At 35.8% G+C, this 21,211-nt stretch overlaps 1 protein-coding gene across 3 annotated transcripts in view; it reads right to left on the bottom strand.

Annotated features, from left to right (window-relative positions):
* Positions 1 to 21,211, bottom strand: part of Egfr (epidermal growth factor receptor) — a 122,297-nt gene that overhangs the window by 4,316 nt on the left and 96,770 nt on the right. Inside the window, exons 2-23 of one of the 3 annotated variants that reach the window (XM_089864329.1) lie at positions 9,834 to 10,592; positions 9,425 to 9,549; positions 8,307 to 8,655; positions 7,882 to 8,211; positions 7,346 to 7,447; positions 7,142 to 7,265; positions 6,819 to 6,986; positions 6,411 to 6,616; positions 6,201 to 6,333; positions 6,066 to 6,135; positions 5,748 to 5,872; positions 5,178 to 5,367; positions 4,857 to 5,108; positions 4,673 to 4,788; positions 4,453 to 4,588; positions 3,676 to 3,912; positions 3,419 to 3,604; positions 3,120 to 3,351; positions 2,897 to 3,043; positions 1,742 to 2,025; positions 579 to 774; positions 280 to 507 (exon numbers count right to left, since the gene is read on the bottom strand). In XM_089864329.1, the coding sequence (XP_089720455.1) occupies positions 280 to 507; positions 579 to 774; positions 1,742 to 2,025; positions 2,897 to 3,043; positions 3,120 to 3,351; positions 3,419 to 3,604; positions 3,676 to 3,912; positions 4,453 to 4,588; positions 4,673 to 4,788; positions 4,857 to 5,108; positions 5,178 to 5,367; positions 5,748 to 5,872; positions 6,066 to 6,135; positions 6,201 to 6,333; positions 6,411 to 6,616; positions 6,819 to 6,986; positions 7,142 to 7,265; positions 7,346 to 7,447; positions 7,882 to 8,211; positions 8,307 to 8,655; positions 9,425 to 9,549; positions 9,834 to 9,987 (4,090 nt within the window). In that variant the 5' untranslated portion in view covers positions 9,988 to 10,592. The remainder of the gene's footprint in view (positions 1 to 279; positions 508 to 578; positions 775 to 1,741; positions 2,026 to 2,896; positions 3,044 to 3,119; positions 3,352 to 3,418; positions 3,605 to 3,675; positions 3,913 to 4,452; positions 4,589 to 4,672; positions 4,789 to 4,856; positions 5,109 to 5,177; positions 5,368 to 5,747; positions 5,873 to 6,065; positions 6,136 to 6,200; positions 6,334 to 6,410; positions 6,617 to 6,818; positions 6,987 to 7,141; positions 7,266 to 7,345; positions 7,448 to 7,881; positions 8,212 to 8,306; positions 8,656 to 9,424; positions 9,550 to 9,833; positions 10,593 to 21,211) is intronic. The other 2 variants (XM_089864330.1, XM_089864331.1) reach the window with 2 other exon arrangements.

Genomic DNA, 21,211 nt, shown 5'->3' with positions numbered 1-21,211 from the left:
ATGAATATGCAGCTCTATCATATACCCCTTCTATCATGTCGATTTGGTTTGGGTGTTACCTTCCTAGCTTTGACGCGTTTTGCGTAGCTCTAATAGCCAATCACAAGACAAGAGGAAGTGACGTTTCGAATTTACACACCCCCCGGACCCCCCTCCCTTCTCCCGCTCCTAACACTAGCAGACACGTGATTGATGTCTCATTTCGCTAAGCCCCGCCCAAACCTTATCGAGAGGTTAGGCAGCGTTATATAGATTCATGGTTATAGAAAAAATTCTCACCAGGTATCTTTGAATCTCCTATTAAATCCATGTATGTTGCGGGGGTCGTACCCATTCTTCCCATTGGCGATGGCATCAAGTAATCATCTTCGTCTACTGGTATTTCCATAACTGGATAGTTTGGCCCATTTTTGGGTGGATTTTTTGGCATTTGCGTAATCAAACCATTCATCATTGGAGGGCCAGTGCTAACAAATGCATCATCATCTCCATGATCACCTTCGAGGCCTGTTGAGATGATTTTTAGTATTAGTACCACAGTGCCTTAACTGACTTAGCGTAAGGCGTTTCAAATTTACCTTTTTCAAGTATTTTCAAAGGATCAGAGCAGTATCTGTTGTTAGCGCTGTTTTCTCTTGACCTTGGTACATGTCCTTGGCCTTGTTCCAAATGAGCATACTTTTTGTTATCTCCTCTGGTTCTCATTGCAGGCGGAGAGTGGTTGGGTGAGGAGTTGATTGGGAAGTCTTCAAAGCCACGGTCATCCATAAATTTCTAAAAAATAGATGTTATCTCAAATAAAATAAGATTTCAAGGCATTTTTCAGCGACTCTATGAGGGTTAAGCATCGATTCTACCTCAACTGGTTCAATCAGTAGTTTTTTCGCGCCTGAATGTGTCAGTTATGAACGAGGGGTCCGTCATTCGAAAAAAAACGTACGGGATTTTTAAATACCTCGGATTTTTATGGATTTTTACGTATTTTTTTTATTTATATGGATTTGTCAATTTTTTATAAAAATCCAAAATCCAGTAGAATTTTCAAAAAAACCGTTGTATTTTTGAATTTTTTCATGGAATTTCGTATTTTTTGTCGGGATTTTGTATTTTTTTTCGGGATTTTGTATTTTTTCGGGGATTTTGTATTTTTTCAGGATTTCGTAATTTGTTTAGGGATTTTGTATTTTTAACTGTAATTTTTATCGTCTACCAGGATTTGTGAATTTGAAAATTTTGGATTTTTTGTGGATTTTCACAAAATTTTGGATTTTTTTGTGGATTTTCACAAAATTTTGGACTTTTTTGTGGATTTTCACAAAATTTTGGATTTTTAAAAAAATTCGAACACACTCCCGGATTTAACATGTTATTTTGGATTTCTTAAAAATTTCGGTATTTTTGGATTTTTTTCTGGATTTTCGGTGGATTTTTGGATTTTTTTCTGGATTTTCGGTGGATTTTTGGATTTTTTTCTGGATTTTCGGTGGATTTTTGGATTTTTTACATAATTTTATATATTTTGAAACTTTTGAAAGATCTTCGGATTTTTCAAAAAATACAAAATCCTTTTTGTATTTTCACTGGAATTTTGGATTTGTTTTTGGATTTTTCCCCGAGCGTACGCGATTTTTTTGCAATGACGGACCCCTCGGTTATGAACGCAAGGCAGGGCCTGATTCCGAGTCAGTTACGCCTAAGTCTTTGCAATGCTCTTGGTATAACGAATGAAAACTACGCTCACCTTTATTGGTGTGTCCGGAGGTGGTGTGTGGTTCTCAACAGGTCCATTTGTAGTATCAATCTTTGGGTGTAAGTATTCCTCGGCGTCCATAATAACTTCCGGTCCTTCAATAGGCATGCTCAAAGTTCGAATCAGTTCCTTCTCATCCTGAGGTGTGTAACTAGGAAGTCTCATTAATTTACTGCCAGGAACAACTAAATATCGACAAGGATCTCTGGCCATTTTAGCAAATTCGTCAGCCAGTTCTTTAAATGACGGTCTAGATTCAGCATCAAGCATCCAACCTATGCAACATAAATCAGCATGGGTCAAGAACGAAAGGTACTTCTCTTTTTTAGGGCTGTTCACAAGCTCGAGCTACCGTGGCTCTGTTATTTAACAAGCGAGATTTTTATGCTAAGGCAACAGATTTCGAGCCAGTATAAATTGCTTTCTTATTCTACTTACTCCCCACTAAATAATGTTCTGTTTTAAGTAACTTGGTATAAAGAATGATAAATTTAATTTTTGCTATCCCCAAACCATAGGAATACTGTTTTTCATTTGATATCAGAAATATATAACCTTACACGAAGTTCACTTCAATAATGGTTAGTACCGTGGACATCATCTATGAAGAGAATACCCGAAAAAAAACTTTGCAAGAGTGAAGAGGCGTGAATTTTTTCCCCCTCCCGACGCGCGCTAGTCGCGAAGAGAAAATTTTTTCCTCTCGAGAGAGAACTGTGATAACTGGCCACTGCCAAGATAATCGGACGTTTCCTAGAAACGGCGGGATTCAACTGTATTTCGCGCAAGTTAGAAGCCGCTGCATAAGATACAACCATGATACGATTGTAAGAAAACCGGTTTTACGCACATTTTTCTCACTACGCGACGCCAGTGTTTTTATTTTCACCTCTCTGCCTCGCTGTTCGGGAGGAACGGTACCGTTTCTAGCCTGTAAAAATACTTCATAGATGATGGCCGGCGCGAGGTAGGGAGAAGTGAACTTCGTGTAAGGTAATATATTTCTGTTGATATTCAGTTCTACGCACTCGCGTAAAATTTATAAATTGAGCATCCTTTTTTTCAGCCCTACTGAACTTTAGAAAGGCTCGCCCAGCTTGATTCGTGAACAGACCTTTTTTTAGCGTAAGTATGGAGAATAATTACATTTGATCATGATCATATAAACATCAATTGTACAAATGGTGGGCTGCGATAAACGTTCTCCTTTTTCCAGCAAATCAGGTACATCTCTAGCCAGAACATTTTCATATGGTCGACCACCATAGGTTAACAGTTCCCACACCGTAACCCCTATGAATTAATTAAAAAAATATAAATTATAAGTTAACGCAATTCATTGTTTTCTTACACAAGTAGATTTACATACCAAAAGCCCAAACGTCACTCTTGTGAGTAAAAATTCGATGTTGAATGCATTCAAGAGCCAACCATTTGATGGGCATTTTCCCACCAGTTGCTTTGTACTCTTCTTCATTGAAATCCAGCAATTTAGCAAGTCCAAAATCGGTTATCTTAATGCAACCAGGAGTTTGCAGTAACACATTACGAAGAGCCAAATCACGATGAACCATTCTTTTTTCTTCCAAGTAAGCCATTCCCTGATAATAATTTGAACGGGAATGTTTAATATCAGAGGTCATAGGAAAAACCGCAATTCTAAATTACCCTCGCAATCTGTGTGCACCAATTTAGTAGTGGCTTGGGTCCAATTTTATCTTGGTTATTGCGAACATAGTCTAAAAGGCAGCCCAGAGGCATTAACTGCGTGACTAACATGAGTTGAGATGCCAAGCTAACTGCCAACAGCTTCAGAACATTTGGATGATCAACACTAGCCATTATATAGGCCTCCTAAAATAAATAAATAAATAAAACATTGTTATTGTTGTTATATTTATTTCAACCCAGTGTTACCAACATACTTCAAGGAAATCTTTATTTGTACTTGGACAGGTTCCTTCACGAAGAACTTTAATAGCAACAGGTATTTTCACATTATCTCCTTCAGGCAGCCACACACCTTGGTATACAGTTCCAAAAGCACCATAACCAAGGATTCCACCTTTCCTTAGTTCTTGTTCCTTTACAATTCTCAGCTTTGCCAGATTTGGTTTGATATTACTTGGCTTTAATGGTTCGTCTTCAAATCCACTCATACGCTATTAAAGTATTACGTACATATTATTTAAATGTTAAAATAAATTGCTTCAAAACGAATGAAATGTCAACAATAAAGTTCGTCTTTGGAGAGAAGCTCTTCAAATTGATAGGTAAACATGACAACTACACAACCACACCGTTTTTAATAGTAGCCAATATCACGCTTTGTTTTGGTTAATTCCCAACACAAGGGACGTTGCTCTATCAGTCACCCTTGATTAAAGTTAAGGATCATACGACACTTTGGTCATGGTAACGTCATTAAAGGAACACAACTCAAGCTTCTCACACGTCTCTAAATATCATCGCGGTACTAAAGAGTCCCTATGTCGTTTCTATGTTTTCCTTCACTAAATTATGTCACTGCTGTCATGCCCGACAATAAAATAACTTGGACCTCTAACCCACATAAGAAACCTCAAAAATGTCAACGTCTTTACAGCTGTAAATGCCCTTTACTCATGAGAATTCATGCATGAGTTGAAGCATTAAGACTGGACCAATTCAGAGCAAAAAATCGTTAAAAGGTTTTTACTTACCATGGTCATCTTCATGGTGTTTTCCTTTGTTTTCGCTCTTTGCACCCACTGGTAGCTTATCACCGCAAAGAAAATAACCAAAAGCGTCACACAACCAATAGTGCCACCCAAAATGGCAGGTACATGGTCATCTTCACTAAAATGCAAAATTTTCCTCGTTTATAACAATCATCAATGTCCAAGCGCAGAATACTTGGTAAATAAAGGATTTGATACATACGCTCCATGTACAGCAACAGCATTTGGATCATCAGTTGAACAGTAGGGATCGCCTTTCTCGTCATCGAATTTTTTGTAAGGCATCTCTTCCGGGCATGATGCAGTGCAATTAAACTGCTTAAAGATTATAATATATCGTTACCAGTTCCACTTTGTTGATTAAAAAAATAACATTATATCCTTACAGCTGTTTGATTGTTAGCGAAGTAAACTCTAAAATTTCTACAGGCGTGACAATGTGATGTTGTTGGGCCGTAACATCCTCTACACTCATCCGCACATTTAAGGCACTTGCGCGAGCTTTCATCGGCAAAGTGATCTCTCGAACATTCATCCTCGCACTGTTCATCTTTGCTGTAACGTCGACATTCGCAATTTGAGACGTGAAATCCATAGGATGTGCAGTTTTTGCAACGCGGATGGCATTTGCGACAGTACTGCAAACGAAAAACAGCATTGTAAGTAATAAAGTCTATTTTCTAAAACATTGCATCATTAACACTTACTGATTTTCCAGTGAGATACTGCAGTATTCCTTCTTCACTATTGATAACATACTCATGATAAAAGCCTTCGGGACACGCTGCATTGTTCTTCAAGCAGGCTTCTACAAGGTTAGGATTGTTTGCGTTTACCACAACCTTCTCACATTTGTTACAACCACCGGGTCCTAATATATTTCTGGGTCCTGTGCACCTGTTAGAATTTTGTACATTTATTTAATGCGTTGGAATTAAACTGAACGTGTGTTGAAACCCAAAGACTAGTTTTCATATTACTTTGGACTAAAGAGTAACATTAAAGTTTTAAAAAATATTCCATTAAACTTCCAATGTGCTCACAAAAAGCATTTGAAAGTTTTATACTTTTTGCCAAAGATTATGCGCATAAATAGTTTTTCCTTTGTGACAAAGATTATGCGCATAAATAGTTTTTCCTTTGTGCCAAAGATTATGCGCATAAATAGTTTTGCCTCTGTGCCAAAGATTATGCGCGTAAATAGTTTTGCCTTTGTGCGCGAACAAATACACGCAATTCGACATAAAACTAATGAGATATTAAAATAAAAATAGTACCCTTCAATGCAGTTATCATGGCATGGTTTGCAAACACCACTTTCATTGTATTTCAAACTCGGACATTGTTTAACGCAGTAGGGACCATCCATGACATGTCGACACTCAGTACAGTTACTGGGACCCTATTGAATAGTGTAACTGGTTAGGTATACATTTATATTTTTAAATAAACTGAACATAACCATGTTATTTCATTTGGCTATGATGACAACAACCAAAAGCATAAGTGATGTTGGAATTGGTTAAGAAAGGTTAAGTTTGTTGGGAAATATTAATTTGGGCCTACTGAAGTTACTAGAAACGTGAAATACTTACAGGACCAAAACAATCTCCCATACACTCTTCATGGCACTGTTTACATATGCTATTACCAGCATCATATATCCTGTTTTGGAAAACGAAATTAAAATACTACGCATGCCAAAAACTTCATGGACATGAAAAACCTACCCTGAAGTAGTGTTGCAACTCTGTATACATGTGTTGCCCAACTTAAATGCTTTGCAAGTCAAACACTCCTCAGGACCTTGTCCCCAGCAGCCGTCGTTGTTACATTGTAAGTCACACACTAACCCTTGTCGAACTGAAACAAGACATTTCACAAATTTAAGACAACATAGAAATAATTGATCGCCCTACAACACTGTTAAATTCACTCACTGCAAGTTTGTTTTTCGGCATTCTTTTGAAGCAATACACTGTGGGTTTGTGCTTCTGATCGCGCCACTTTCTTCCAATCAATATTGTCCGCAAAACAAAGATCCTTGTTTTCTAAAACCACCACGCTTCCAGAGCGAACAGTTTTAAGTGATCTAAGGTTCAGGGACTCCAAGGAAGTCTTAACAATATATAGCGCTGCAAAGTATCTAAACATTGAAATGTTAATTAGTATTATATTATATACAATTTAACCATTTTGGCTAACATATTTGTAAGAAACTCTAAAGGAGCCCAGCGCCATAGGTATTTTCGTTCTCGCCAAGAGGCAGAGTGGCGTAGCCAATGGACGTGTACCCCTATGGGCTTGGTTCCTTTTCGTATTCCGAATTGGTCAAAAGTAATAATTACTCAGTTAACTGCCTTCCACCAATAACTTCGAGATTTCTCAACCACATCATATTCTTGAACTCAGGATGAAATGCCTGAATGCTGACGTATCCTGTAACCTCTTTCAGTGTCGAAAATACCTCCAGTTCACGAGGATCCATTTTCGGATGTCTTGGACCAAAAGTAAAGCTGTAGAAAAAATTGTAATATAAAACGTTCAGATTAATATTTCAAGCCTTTAACCTTATCAAACCTAACTATAACTACGGTGATATAATGATCAACAGGATACAAAGAAAATTTTACGACACTTAACGAAAACTTCAGAGTTTATATCAGCTTACTTTTGATAAACTTCTTGGAAGCCGTCGAAAGTTGTGTCCAGAATAATCAAGGATCCCTCGATAATTGTACAATCACGGAAGGAGTCAATGTTCCCTTTATGAATAACGTCAACACCTTCACAGTCTGAAGAAAAAAAAAGCAAACTCAGGTTAGAAACGCAGCGGCGTTTTGTACTAATGGTAATTGAGGTAGATAACTCTTACTCTTGGGGCAGGTTCCATCACAAGGTACGCATTCACCATTTTGAGCTTTCTTATTAGAAGGGCATGATCTGACACAGGCGCCACTGTCCCTCAATAGATGTTCTGAAATAGAGAAAACGGTAGATATTAAATCATAGTGGCTTACAACTCTCAACCTATGTAAACTATCAAATGAAATCTATGTATATGTATGAATAAAGGTTTCTTTGTTCGGTGTGCATTCCTTTACCATTCATCTTATCTAGTGAGTTGTTGTTTTCGAAGTGGTTTGGCTAAGTTACCCAAAGTTCGCGAACCCCTTGCCATTATTCCCATTAAGCCTGTAAATATCGTTCCATTCCAACCCCATCCCTGTCTTACAATTGATCCCCTAAAAGCATCGCTATATTGAATTTGAATGTTTTAAAAAACTACTTTCAAATAAAAAAATCAGATGTTAAGTCCATTGACTATTTAGTGTTTAATGTCAATAAAGACGGGTCTATCTTCCCTGTTTACGCTAATTAAGATAATTTATCCATGATTTCAATGCATACCTGGACATTTCTTGACACAAGTGGCTCCATAGGCATATTTGCCATTAGGATTATTTTCCCAAGAGTATGTTGCCGGATTGTATCTCATCATTGGAGGACATTCTTGCTTGCATTCTTTGTCATCATAAAAATTACGGCAAGCTAAGCATTGCGCTTGAGTTGGTCCCACGCAACCACCGGCGCAAAATAAATGGCAACATTCTCTTGGCTTTGGTCCAAAACAACGCCCTTGATGACACTGTGGTGAACAGTTTATTTTGGAAAACTTTTGGCAATTGTGACTTCCATCACCCCAACAACCAGCTTCACAAGACGCGTCGCAAGCTGGACCTAAAAAAATAACATTGGTCAGTGATTGGAGTGCCAATGTGGTAGTGTTAAACTAGATATAATCAGATGAGGTATACAACGTTTATAATACTTACAGACTCGCTCTGCTTGTGTAAAGTTGTAGACATAGTAAGACTTTGCTTTGGGTCCAGTTACTATCTCAGTCCAATTGATAGACTTAACATGGCAGAGATTGTAATTATTGAAGAAGCCAACGTTCCCGTTCAGTATGTCTCTGAGCGAAGGCATTTCCAGATTGTACATTTTACTCAGGGTCACCATGAGCGCAAATTCTTCATGGCTAACATGAAGTTTGAAGAGTTGTCGTCCTCGGATGATCATGAGAGAGGGTAACACGACTCGCTTGACGTTCACGTGAGAAAGAAAGACGTAACCCGTAACTTCCCGTATTTTGGACAAGAAACTGAGATCCATTTCTTCATCCTGAGAAAGATTTTGAGGGAAAAAACTTTATTGTAAACATCTGTCACTAAAACCTTTTCAAACACTAAACAGCGAATATAAGTTCCGTTTACAATTTCGCACTGTTTAAGTTACATTTGTTTGGGAATTTTGGATGTGTCTTTGAATTTAATGAATGCATTGAGTAACTTAGTTGACGCATAAGTTTATCACATGTTCCATAAGTATGACACTACCTATATTTCGTAATGCTAGAGACACAGAGGTAGTTCGAGAACGACGCGAGAATTGACTATACTCCGTTTTGCAGTCCATCTTCCCAATTAGTCTGTACTAAGCCTTTGACAGCGCCTCACCAGGCTTCGCTTTCCGATAATCTATGACGTTCACCTACGTCACTTCATGACAAGCTTTCAGTAACCAGTGAAAATCTTACGGAACATATCTTATGAACTTATGGTGAAGTCACTTTGGGCTCACAATACCTTCTATAGTTTCGAAGACAACAATCGAAACTCGCGATAAATATTTCAATTTTTGCCATAGTTTCTATATTGGGTCTGATAATTCGCACTTAAACATTTTCAAGTAACTTCCGGTGGGTTACTCATTTGAAGCGCGTTTTTATAATTTTTGTTTATCAGCAAAAAATCCAAAATTCATGGTATCTTGTTCTATGTACACACAACTCAAAATCCAACACATCCGGTCGCGCCACTACTTGTCTGATTATCAATTTTCATGCACTCAGAATAAAGCCACTTGAAAGTGTTTAAGAAAAACTTCTTACCTCAAGCCATGTTAATTCTAAATTTCCATCGACGTATGTACAATTGGTATAACGATCTCGAAGATTTTGGTAATGATGTTCTCGGTTAGAAGGGACGGATAATCGGCCACTTGTGCCAATGCAAACTGTACCCAAAAAGAAAAGTTTTATATTAAAATTATAAATAGGAGAGTCATAAATTACAATTATGAAAATCGGTTCGAAACCCCGACACGAATATACTCAATTATAAAAAGGTTTAAAAAACAAATAAAACTTATGTATTGATATCAAACTTATAGAATCTCAGCACCTTGTTAAGCACCTCTAATTTCATAATTAGCTTATTGAAAATGGCTTATGTTCCCATTTTCGGGCGTAAAAAGATGCTAAGAAGCTGTCAATACTCAATAGTGTGTAAAACCCTTGCCTTTCTTCTCCAAATGGACTAGTGCTTCTAGGTCTCCTTGCATCGCGTTTGAATTACCACACACGTAACTCAGCAACACACATAGTTGAATCACAGTAATATTTACCACAACAGTTAGTGATAAGTCTCGGTTTAAATATCGCGCCATTTTCATTACTAATTTAGCAACGAAACTGAATACACGAAAAGTCTTTGAACCCGTAATAATGGCGAAATGTTCATATAACGCAAGTTATCTTACGTAATATTAATAGACTATTTGGCAGCAAAGTTATAAAATGTGTTTGACCAGAATATTTGATTTGTTTTACAATTAACTATTTAAATGGCACGAAATAATTAACTTTAATTCTCTTTGCTTCGTTGTTGCTGTTTCGCTTCTTTATAAATAAAATTACTGAAGTATATATACAATTGTTCTTTGTAGATTAATTACTTTTGGTTTCTTAAAAATGGAATGTATTGCTAATATTTAAAAAAAGGTAAATCTTTTGTAGCTATGATCTCAAAAAAGAGTTCGATGTTTTTGAGAGAAAATGATTATTTCTCTTGTTAATGTTAATTCGTTTGGTTTTCCAACGTCGCCTTCGTTTTTGTACCGTCCTATGATCGACCATTTTGATCGATACGCCTTCTTAAGGACCACGTCGATGATGGATAAAAGAACGAGGCTGCACTGCCAATTACGGTTCTGTGTAAAACGATGGCATTGTCTTCGTGAACATTTATCGTTGAGTAATATGGTGTGCAAATCGAAGTCTATAGGAGCAAAATAAAAATATTTTTCAACTGGGTCTAACGTGTGAAGTGACTTGGTATTTTGTTTGGCACATTTTCGATTTATATTTTTTTCAGAATCGATTTTCTAGTATTCCGTAAAGTATCGTTTGAATGCTTGGTTTACAAAACCGGGCAAATTCTAATTACAATGTTTCTCCCGGTAGGTGCTTTGATTAAATCAAGTTTAAATGTCTTAATCGTTCCTAATTAATAGTTCAAGTTCGAAACAATGCAATTGAAATTAATTGTAGTAAAATTAAATAAGATTGGGTAGTAATACTTGACATCAACAACTTTGGTAAGGGTTGTTGGTTCGATCTACTAGAACCACAACCAAACGCAGTTTTCGCCCGACCACTGATGACAATTTAAAAATTCCTAAAATTTCATTGAACTTTTAGCTAGCTTTTAGTCTAAAATTTATTTCCATGCTATTGGTATTAGTAGATTTTTATGTTTTCGTGGTTCGTATAAGCAGTTAACGGAATGTAAAATGAATTGTGCTTATTTTTTGCAGTTACTAATATTACAAATATGAAAGTTCGTGAGTTCTAATTTCGATGTTGCCCCACGATTAGGCAAATTATAAATTTATTTCTCTCTTTATTTATTCTGTACGTTACCGTGTGCAAATTTCAACGCTTCCTTATTTTAATTAGCTGTTTCCTTGACTGCCGTTCTATTCGTTAAATTGCTTTTCTTTTCTGATTCAGGTTTTGTTGTTTGCTTTGGTAATTCCACGCGGACAAAGTCGCGGATAACAGCTAGTTACTAATAATTACGATAGATAATTTGTACCTGATGAGTTTGACTTAAAATTTTTTAATGTAGAGAAAGGAATTTGAAAAGTTATGACTGACCCAGTATTACAATATCGACACGCCAATAAATCATAAAACTATATTTTTTGATATCCGGAAATACGTGGTAGTCAGAAATACTTTCGAGTCTTATTGTTGTAATAAATGAAAGAAAACACGATCTGGTTTCAACTAGGGCGTAGGCTCTTTCACATAGAAAGCCTTTCTCACATCTATTTAATTTCTTCCTAAGCAATTAAGATTTTTTTTTTTTTTTTCACTTTTCTTCGGTTACATGCCGGTCGATGGTCTACTTTCATTCGTTATCAAGAAAAATTATTTTACATTGACAAACAAAATTTCAAATAAACAGGTTAAAAATCTTGTTTCGATTACAAAAGTATGCAAAGGAATTATCATTAAAAGTCAACAAAAAAGGAAATACTTGGCAAAATGGTCCAATAATTTGAATATGGCCTAAAATTCTTCTTAGTCAACACACTAATTCATCTCAGATTCAATTGTTGTAATCATTTTAGCCATAACAAGAGTTTTAAAAATTTCCCACATAAAGCGTGTTAACCGATTACCCTGACTCCCAGAGTGACGGTTCCCTCGGATGAGGAAATAAACGGAGCTGACGTGTAATTATATATTCAATAATCTTAAACAATAGTAAAATTAATTATCGCAGTCAAATAAGTTTTGGTCGTATTCAAAATTTCGGTTCAATAACATATCACTAAATAAAATCAGAAATTCTTTTACGCATTTATATCGCTATATAACTTAGAAAAAAATCACGAAATTGAGGTTTATATTTAAAATCTTAAAAAACAAGAGAGAGAGAGACCGAAATGAAAAATATATAAGGTTCCTTTGTCTGCAATAAACCGGTTTTATAGTTAAACTTCTCTTAACTACTTCGTGAAGCAACCAGTATTTTTTTCTTCTCAATTTGATAGCGTCCCCCCTTCCCCACTATCTCCTGGTGGCTTCCAACCCCTATTTTAATCCCCCTTATAGGGTAGTTTATTCGCCAGAGCGTAGTGGCCCCTTTATTTCCCAAGATGCCGAGCACCTGCAGGCATTTTAGAATCCAAGAACTGGAGGATAGCTTAATGCCTGCCTCCCTCCCTTCATGATTCCAGGTATTAAACTACGGCTTAACGTTCTATGAGGCAGAGGATTTATTTCGTACGTACTAAGACTTACAGAAGAACCCACAGAAAATGCATACATTCTCTTTAGGATTTCTTTTATAAAGCCCTGTGAATTTTATTGGTGACGGTTTGAATTTCTTTCCCTGAGAATTTCATTGGTGACGGCGGACAAGTTGTAGCAATGTGCTATATTACATAATGTCGATGGCCGGTCGCTCATGAAAATTTCAGGCCCTTATATTCAGGAAACTTAATCACTTGATTGCGTTATTCATCCTGTAGGATATAATTGGTGAAGCCACGCCTTGCTACAAATTTACGAACAGCCTTTTAACAAACACAGATTTGCAAGCACAATAGGCTTTTACCAATGTGCAGTTAGATTTATCTGGGGCCGAAAGTTGAGTAATTAGCGTTAGCCTGCCTTTAGGCTTTAAGTAATTAGGCATATTAATCCAACATAGTAATGTCACTAATGTGTTCAAAATTATATAATAAGTAAATTTTCCCATAAATAGTTCATCTCAAGGCAACAATACTCTAAATTAAGGAGCACAAGTCACGTGGTGTACTTTGGTGAGAACAAGAAATGATCACGTGCGTGTGAGCTTGGTCTTTTCACTGATCAGGATTCAATTTACGAAAATGTTAAACAAATTGAAGAACATTCGTTTCGACGGTTTCACTAAGCCGGTGCAGACTGTTTAAAATTTAACAACCCTTTCTTCTACAGGTTTTACTAGCATCAACTTCTAATATATAAATAAATTGATGTTAAATACTATCACGTTATTGGTCATGATCAATTAAATACGCTTTATACAACCGATCCACAAAAGATAATTTTCCAGCATAAATAAATATAAGGTATAGTTAATAATGGATATACAATGATTTAACTTCTAAAAATAAACTTTCAGGTTCGATGCCTTACCGATGGTGGCGCTGAAACTATTTCATATTATTCTTTCCTAGTTTTCTATCATTTGTCTCGTATCGGATATTAATTCAAATTCCATCTAGCAATAAGTCCGGAACGGAATTTCATAATATTATATTTATGATGATAGTATATATTTCTTTTTAGCGCAGTAGGGATTTTCCATTAGCTCCTCATTATTATTAGAAACCAACCAACCTATTTTTTTGGTCAAGTAAAAATGGATATTTATTATTACACGTAAGGAATTTAATGATTTTAATTTACGTCACCGATATTTTCTCCTCTATAATTTTCAATATTCAAAATTTACTTTTATTTCGTATGATTAATCTTTTATACAGAAGTTACTGCACACGGACTCGCGACGGACTTAATCCTAAGGGTTGCCTCATTGTGAGGCCGCAACAGGCTGTGTGAAGTTGGGAAACGTTTCAAACGTGGTTTACAAATTGTAAATATTACTCCATATCTTAAATGAATTAAAGTAATAAACAGTTCTACACCTTAAACACCCTTGATATATATTAACGGTTCTGTTTTTTCTTGAACTTTCCATGAAGTAATCTAAATCAATCTTGATGGGAAACCCACTTTTTACTTAAATCTATCGCGTTAATAACACGACGGTATTTATAATAACAATGGTTCAATTAAACGAAGTATTGAAGCGTGACTTGACCTCTAATAGAAAATGGTCAGATAATAATTCTACTGTAATAATTTTAAATTTTCAACGTTAAAAGCTATAGCTGCCTGTATAAAACTTCGAACTTGTTAATATTTCGAACGCCTTGACAATAGTAGCCAAACTTTGGCAGCATCTCTTAGGTTCAAGGCGTAAAAGAACCAGTCCATAACCTAATCGGTGAGGTTCTCTGAACACTATAAAACCACTAAGTATGGGGGAAAACAAAGGCTGCTCATCCCATTTCCACAGACCCTATAAAAGCAAGTACACGCGTATGAGCGCGAGCCATAAAAATGGTTTTATTTTAGTGGAAGAAAAATCCGGGGGTGTAGGTGGTAAAATGTTGCTTGCTATGAGGCCACCATATTCAAGGCACGAGACCCTGGGACTTCCAACCGTTTCTAATTGGCGTGTGCCTGGTGCGTAACTATATTTCAAGGAGATTGATGCAAAAATAAATAAATAATTTGTTATTAATTTTAATCTTCTAAATGAAAAAAAAGACACTGATTTTTAATAACGGCAGCGATAGGTTTCAGATAAGGCGTAAAAGGGTTCATATATCTATTGGAAAACAGATTTTTTTTGACATTTCCTTGTTTTTCAACACGTATTAAATTGACATTTCCATGTTTTTTCCATATATTTAACTGACATTTCCATGTTATTTCCATATATTTAATTGACATTTAAATGTTCTTTGCCATAGTAATACAGATACATTGATTATGTATGTATTTTACGATTCAAATTTTAATGAGCAAATTGTACGCCATGCAGTAACGATTATAATTCTTCGACAGATTTGTTTTTAAACCAAACTTTCATAAAAATTTAAGGTTAAATCAACAGCATATGCAAATCCACGAAACGTGAAGTTACTGTTGACTTTTGATTTTTGCAATCACTTTTTCGCCTCTTCATCGCACACGACCGAAGATCCTAAACCCTAGCATTTCTCAAATATGTAAAGGGCATGGAAAAGGGTAAGATTTTTTCATGGTTCTCCCAATCCGCACAAGTCATATTGTTTTTCTAGCTCTCCGAAGAGATGCTTCTAACCCCTAAACCCACTCCATTATGACTTCGGCCTTGAGTACCGGCATCCTTTTAAAAGATGTTTAAAAAAAAATAGCCATGGTAAAAAAAATCCAAGTTCCTCAAACGCTCTCGAAGTACGCGCGTCCTCTTGATAAAAGTAAACAAGGCTTATAAAGAAGCATCACGAGTCCATGAGAGCGCGGAGAGATAGCGCGTGCAGAATTTTCAAGTATCCCCGTTCGTGGGTGGTGGTTCCAAAAGGAAGGGCTGTCCCACGCATATGACTAACTATGGGTTCTATAGCAAAAAAGTGCGAACTAATAACGAAAATAATTATTTTTAAATTACCCATACTAATAAATGGATCTTAAAACCTAACGAGAAATTAGTTAATGATTGATTACTTAACTAAGTTAGACCAAATTGCTTAAAGCAGGGTTCATACAACTTCTGGAAACCCGATTTTCCTGATATTTCCAGTTTTTCACATATATTTCCAGGTGCAAGGGCACCTAGTAACTGTGGGAGTGGTTATTTATGGTGGAATAACTAAGGGATTGGTTATTTTTATATGGAGCAACCCCATCTGGGAAAATTTACTAAAATCTCACAAATTTCCCTGAATTTCCTGAATGTTACAAAAATTATTAATTTGCCTGAGTTTTCCTACTAATTTCCTCGAAATTTACTAAATATTACAAATTTCTATGGGTTTTCTCTGAGTATTACTAAAAATTATAATTTTCCCTGAGTTTTCTCTGAAATTACTAAAAATTATAATTTTCCCTGAGTTTTCCCTGAATTTTACTAAAACTTATATTTTTAGTTAACAATTTATTTCCTTGACGTTTCCATGTTTTTCAGGTTTGTATGAACCCTGGTAAAAGGGAATTAAGGCTTGACATTTTTGTCGAAAAAGCTTTAGAAATAAAGTCAACTGATTTCACTAATATTTAGTAAATTCAGTGATTTACTTTATCCTACAAATAGGCTTTAAGATTCAATTTGCCTCCATTTTTAAAAATGGCGGCCAGAAAAGCAATAAAAATGTCTTGACGGATAACTTAGGTGCGTTTGCTGCTAGTACACAATATATAAACCAAAAAAATGCGTTAACATTCACTCAAGGATAATTCATACCATGAATTTATTTATTAACATGAATATATATGTGTATCATTAGCCTTTCTATCATGTTATTCAGGGATGGGAGGGACCTTTCTATTACATACGCGTTTAACGTCATCGCGGTAGCCAATCAAAATCGAGACACCTGGAAGTTCGAACAGCAGACGACCAGTTTAACAAAATTGTGTGAGGGATACAATTTTCGGTTAGGTTCACCAAACTGCGTCAACTGAATATTAAAAATGATCGTCGATACGTGAATAAATATCTCAACAAGATGTCTGAAAGTGATAGTGATCTTTTAAAGGAAATTATAAAAAGTGCCTGCAATGTTTTTCCTAATCTGAAACTGAAAACTGTTGGTAAAGTGCTAAGCCTTGGCCATTATGAAAATTAATGTAACGGTTGAAAGTAAACTACTAACATTTTAAATCGTGAGAATTGATGATGCTGGTTTTTCCCTGCTGTTGGAGTTAAATTAATGCGGTAGTTGATCAATTTACAAGCATAATTAGCCTTCCGCGTGACAAGAGCTTTAGCTTTAAAAACAAACCGCCAGAAATTCTCTGACGTCACTCAAACTAAGCCCCTCCCATCCCTGAATATGTAGTTTAACTAGTCAATGCAGATATATATTCATGTTAATAAATAAATTCATGTTCATACGTAATACGTTGAAACATTTTACAAAACATGGAATTCATCGAAATAAAAGATGATTATGCGTAATTATTGGGATTTTTATCATCAAGAAAGAATATCAATTTTAAGGTCAATATTTTTACCTCCTCAAGGATGTGTTTTTTCTTTGTAAGTAGTGGCCTGCGTTTTACACCATTACGGAAAGCAAATGATGGCGCCTGTCTATCTTCGAGGAGATCGAAAAAATAATAACATACAAGCGTTTTTCAGACGCACTTGGAAATGACGGTACGAGTACTTATTATTAATATTCCCCCTTTTCCTATCCCCCGAAAAAGAAACCGTGACCTGTCCATCATCGACTCCACAAACTCTTCAGATCTTCAGAGAGGATTCTCTCTTACCTGTTGAAATCCCATCTCGCTACACACCCTAAGCCCTTGGCCCATAGAAAACGAGAGAAGTTTCAAGACAATCATTCTGTACTGTTAAGGCCTGCTGCCTTAGCCCGAAGAGCTAGCTGTTTTAACATTCCCCTAAAGTTTATTTGGTCTTCGGTAATGCTTTAATTTAAAAGTGCAATGAAGCGACTCGACGACTGGAAAACGTTTTGCGCTTAACATTACAAACAATTCGACTGATGAACACAACACAACAATGAGTAGATGAAGGGATGTTGCATAAACATTTGAAAATAATTGAATATAACATATTACTAAAAATAGTATGAAAAATTGTACAGGGTGTTCTAGAAAGGGTAGTAGGACCAAAGTATAGTCAGTTCTAAGGGTGATTTTGAGTCGAGAATGTTCTATGGGCGATTTTGAGTCGAGAATGTTCTATGGGAGATCTTGAATTTTTGGACTCTAAATCGCAAACAGAACTTCGGTTCTACAACCCATTCTGTAACACCCTGTATTTTAAACATTTTTACGCCAAGCAAGCGTAGATGTTTCGGGGTCAAACAAACGTGATAATGTCCCAAACCCAGTCTCTCAGCGACGACTTGACCGATTTCGAAAATTCTTGTTTTTAATTAAACGTCTCTGTCGCGACTAAACCCGATTTTAAAAATTCCATCTGTACCTTGAGATGATTGAGGTCAATGTCTATGGTTAAATTCAATTATCATATTTTTCACGCGTTGCTCACAATACAAAGATAAAGATTCAAATATAAAAACTTGCTAAGAGATTCCTAACCATGTCGACAATAATTATTAAATAGTCTTTGGGCCCACCCTATCAAAAATATAAGCATAATGTTGTTTTAAGATAGAAATTTTTTATTTAAAATTTAAAATGATGCGTAATTAGAGGCTCATCATGAAACTAGGGGTTCGCGGACCCAGTCTTGAAGATCGCTACTAAACCATGCACTTCTAAATCTTCCCAAGTGAAACTGATACCAATCATGTAGTTCGGTCAATTTAGCAACGAATTCTGACTGTGCATGATAACAAAGAAACCACTTTCCGAAATATTGTAAAAAAATTGAGTTTCAGCTCTGTATTTTCTAAATGCAAATGGGACGAGCTATTCCACCATCAGAAGACAGTGAGGAGGGGATTGTTTCTCGCCATCCAAAAGTGGGCGATGCACGCGCACTTAAAACGTTATGAGATTAAAAGAGCAGATTACGGAATCATTTTGGGTTTTCAAGGAATGAGGGATAGTCGAAGCTCGAGGCAATTTTCTCACATCCTCACGGATGTACCACAAAGTTAAGATCAGTTATGTTTAGCCGAGAAAAAAAATATGTAGAATTTATTATAATAAGAATATGGAAAACGTGTTGTTTTCTCCTCTAGAAGAACTAGGTTTAGCGTTATGCCATTACCAGGAGTGTATTATGTTGGGAGTTACTCTACATAGTTTATAGACAAGGAGGATTAATACCATTTACACCAGGAGACGAAGCTACTTGGTATTGAGCTTCGTCCGCCAAGTAGCCCTGCCTCCTGTTGTAAATGGTATAAATTCTCCTAGTCTGAAAACTATGATTAGCAAGGGATGACCGGCGTTGGCGATGAATATTTTCCAAAATGCTATCGCAGTTAAAGAAAATTTCATCGCAAAAGTCGAGCTGGGAGAGGCTTCTTATGTAATCTTCCGTGGGTATTATAAGCTTTTGCCATCACTTCTGCATCGAAATCAACAACATTTTTTCTGATAATTGTTTTTGGGGAGATGCTAACACACTTGAAATGAAAAACTACGTTTTCGAAAGTAAGATAAGTTTAGTAATCATAAGTATTTGAATATTGGTTCCCTGTTTCGTCCATCAAAATTAGACAACAATTTTATCGTCTCGAGAGCACTGATAATGTAATCTATTACTATTTATTAAGATAACTTGAATTTCTAGTGGACTGCGTATTTTGCGTGCCAAATGCAATATGTGATAAAACTGTAAATACCTGTAAAGGAGGTGCACGCTTTCTTATCTTAGGCCACCTACTCAAAAATGTCGCACGGTTGCTCTGAATTTTGATAAGATAGATGAATCGCGAAGTTAAAATTAATTTGTACAGGGGTTCTTACAAAATTTCCTTGATATATGTAGGGATAGCTTTAAATAATTTAATATTAAAGCAGGATTCTAAACAGAATTTATATGCTGAAGAAGTGTACAAAATTATATCCACAATGGATCTACTGTTTTTCTAATGAATTTCAAATTCTGTTAAAAGTCCTGATAAAGATTTTTCCTCCGTGTCAAGGTGTTCCACTAATATCGAATTAGCTTGATTTTCCGACAAAAAATTGTATTTCCCCTGATTTTTCTAGATAGTTGTAATTTTTCCTGATTTTTCAAGATAATTATAATTTTCCCAGATTTTTCAAAATAATGATTTTCTCAGATTTTTCAAGATAATTATAATTTTCCCAGATTTTTCAAAATAATGATTTTCCCAGATTTTTCAAAATAATGATTTTCCCAGATTTTTCAAAATAATTATGATTTTCCCAGATTTTTCAAAATAATTATGATTTTCCAAAATAATTATGATTTTCCCAGGTTTTCCAAGATAGTTAAAATTATCACCGATTCTCCAAGAGAATAAAGTATCCCTGATTCTTCAGTATAATTAAAGTTTCTCCCACATTTCATGAAACTAGAATTACCCCTAATTTTACAAAACAATTAACATTGTCCCTAATTTTAAAATGTCATTTAAATTCTCTCTGATTTTACAATGAAATTTAAATTCTCTCTTATTTTTGAAGACACTCAAAATTAGACCTGCATTTTCAAGACTTATGATTGCCCCCAATATAAATACATCTGATGACCCGCGGCCTGTAAACGCTCGTTTCTCTGTATTTATTTACATAAATTAATATCGATTTTATAAAACTAAAAAAAAAAAAAACCCTAATAAATTGATTATACATCAATATATCTGTTAAGTACCTCCACTTTCCATATTTTATTAGTATTTTCCTAATTGTTTGTTTGATGTAAATTATACAAATATTTAATGGCTTTTAAAACACTCTTAATACTCCGCCTTAATTTTGGCACAGTTTGTTTCGAAAATACACTTTTGGCGTCAGACTTCTCGGCCCGTCATCGCAAATTTCATTAAACCCTCCGGTCACATTCGAGATTATAAACTTTATGCTAAATATTTAAAGAGTAATAAAATATTCAGAGAGACATTAGCGGAATGATTATAATTAGTATTCTAGTCAGATCTGTCTGTCGCGCCGAGATTAGTAGCGCCTACGCTTCTGAATTCTAAACAATAAATGTACCTCCGTGGAGTTCAACGATCAAATTATATTTACCAGCACAAACTGTAAGAATTTGAAGTGCGGTTGTAAACCTTTTCTAATCAAATTGAATACTCCACCAAATCAGGGAGCAGTAGAAAAGGGGACGTATTGTACTCTCCGTTTAAACCAAAAAGGCAATCTTTAACTCCCACAACGGGAGGAAAGAAGGATGGGGGAAAAACTTGGTTAAAACTTATCACGTGACCAGCGGCGTCAGATTTCCCGCAAACTCTCACTACAAACTGCCCTCGCATTTCTTTTGTGTCAGAGAGGGTGAAAATAGTAACTCAATATAAAAACAGAAACCCACGTGACAATGAAGCAACCAATTAAAACTCCCTTTCTCCCACTGTGGGAGTAAGGCTCGCGTTGTTCACCCCACATATCGACTCCGTTTCTACTTCTCCCTGG

The sequence above is a fragment of the Phalangium opilio genome, unplaced genomic scaffold, assembly GCF_054372755.1.
Source record: "Phalangium opilio isolate 3A_F unplaced genomic scaffold, DU_Popi_V2 ptg000013l_1, whole genome shotgun sequence".
NCBI classification, from domain to species: domain Eukaryota; kingdom Metazoa; phylum Arthropoda; class Arachnida; order Opiliones; family Phalangiidae; genus Phalangium; species Phalangium opilio.
This window is presented reverse-complemented; position numbering and strand designations above follow the sequence as displayed.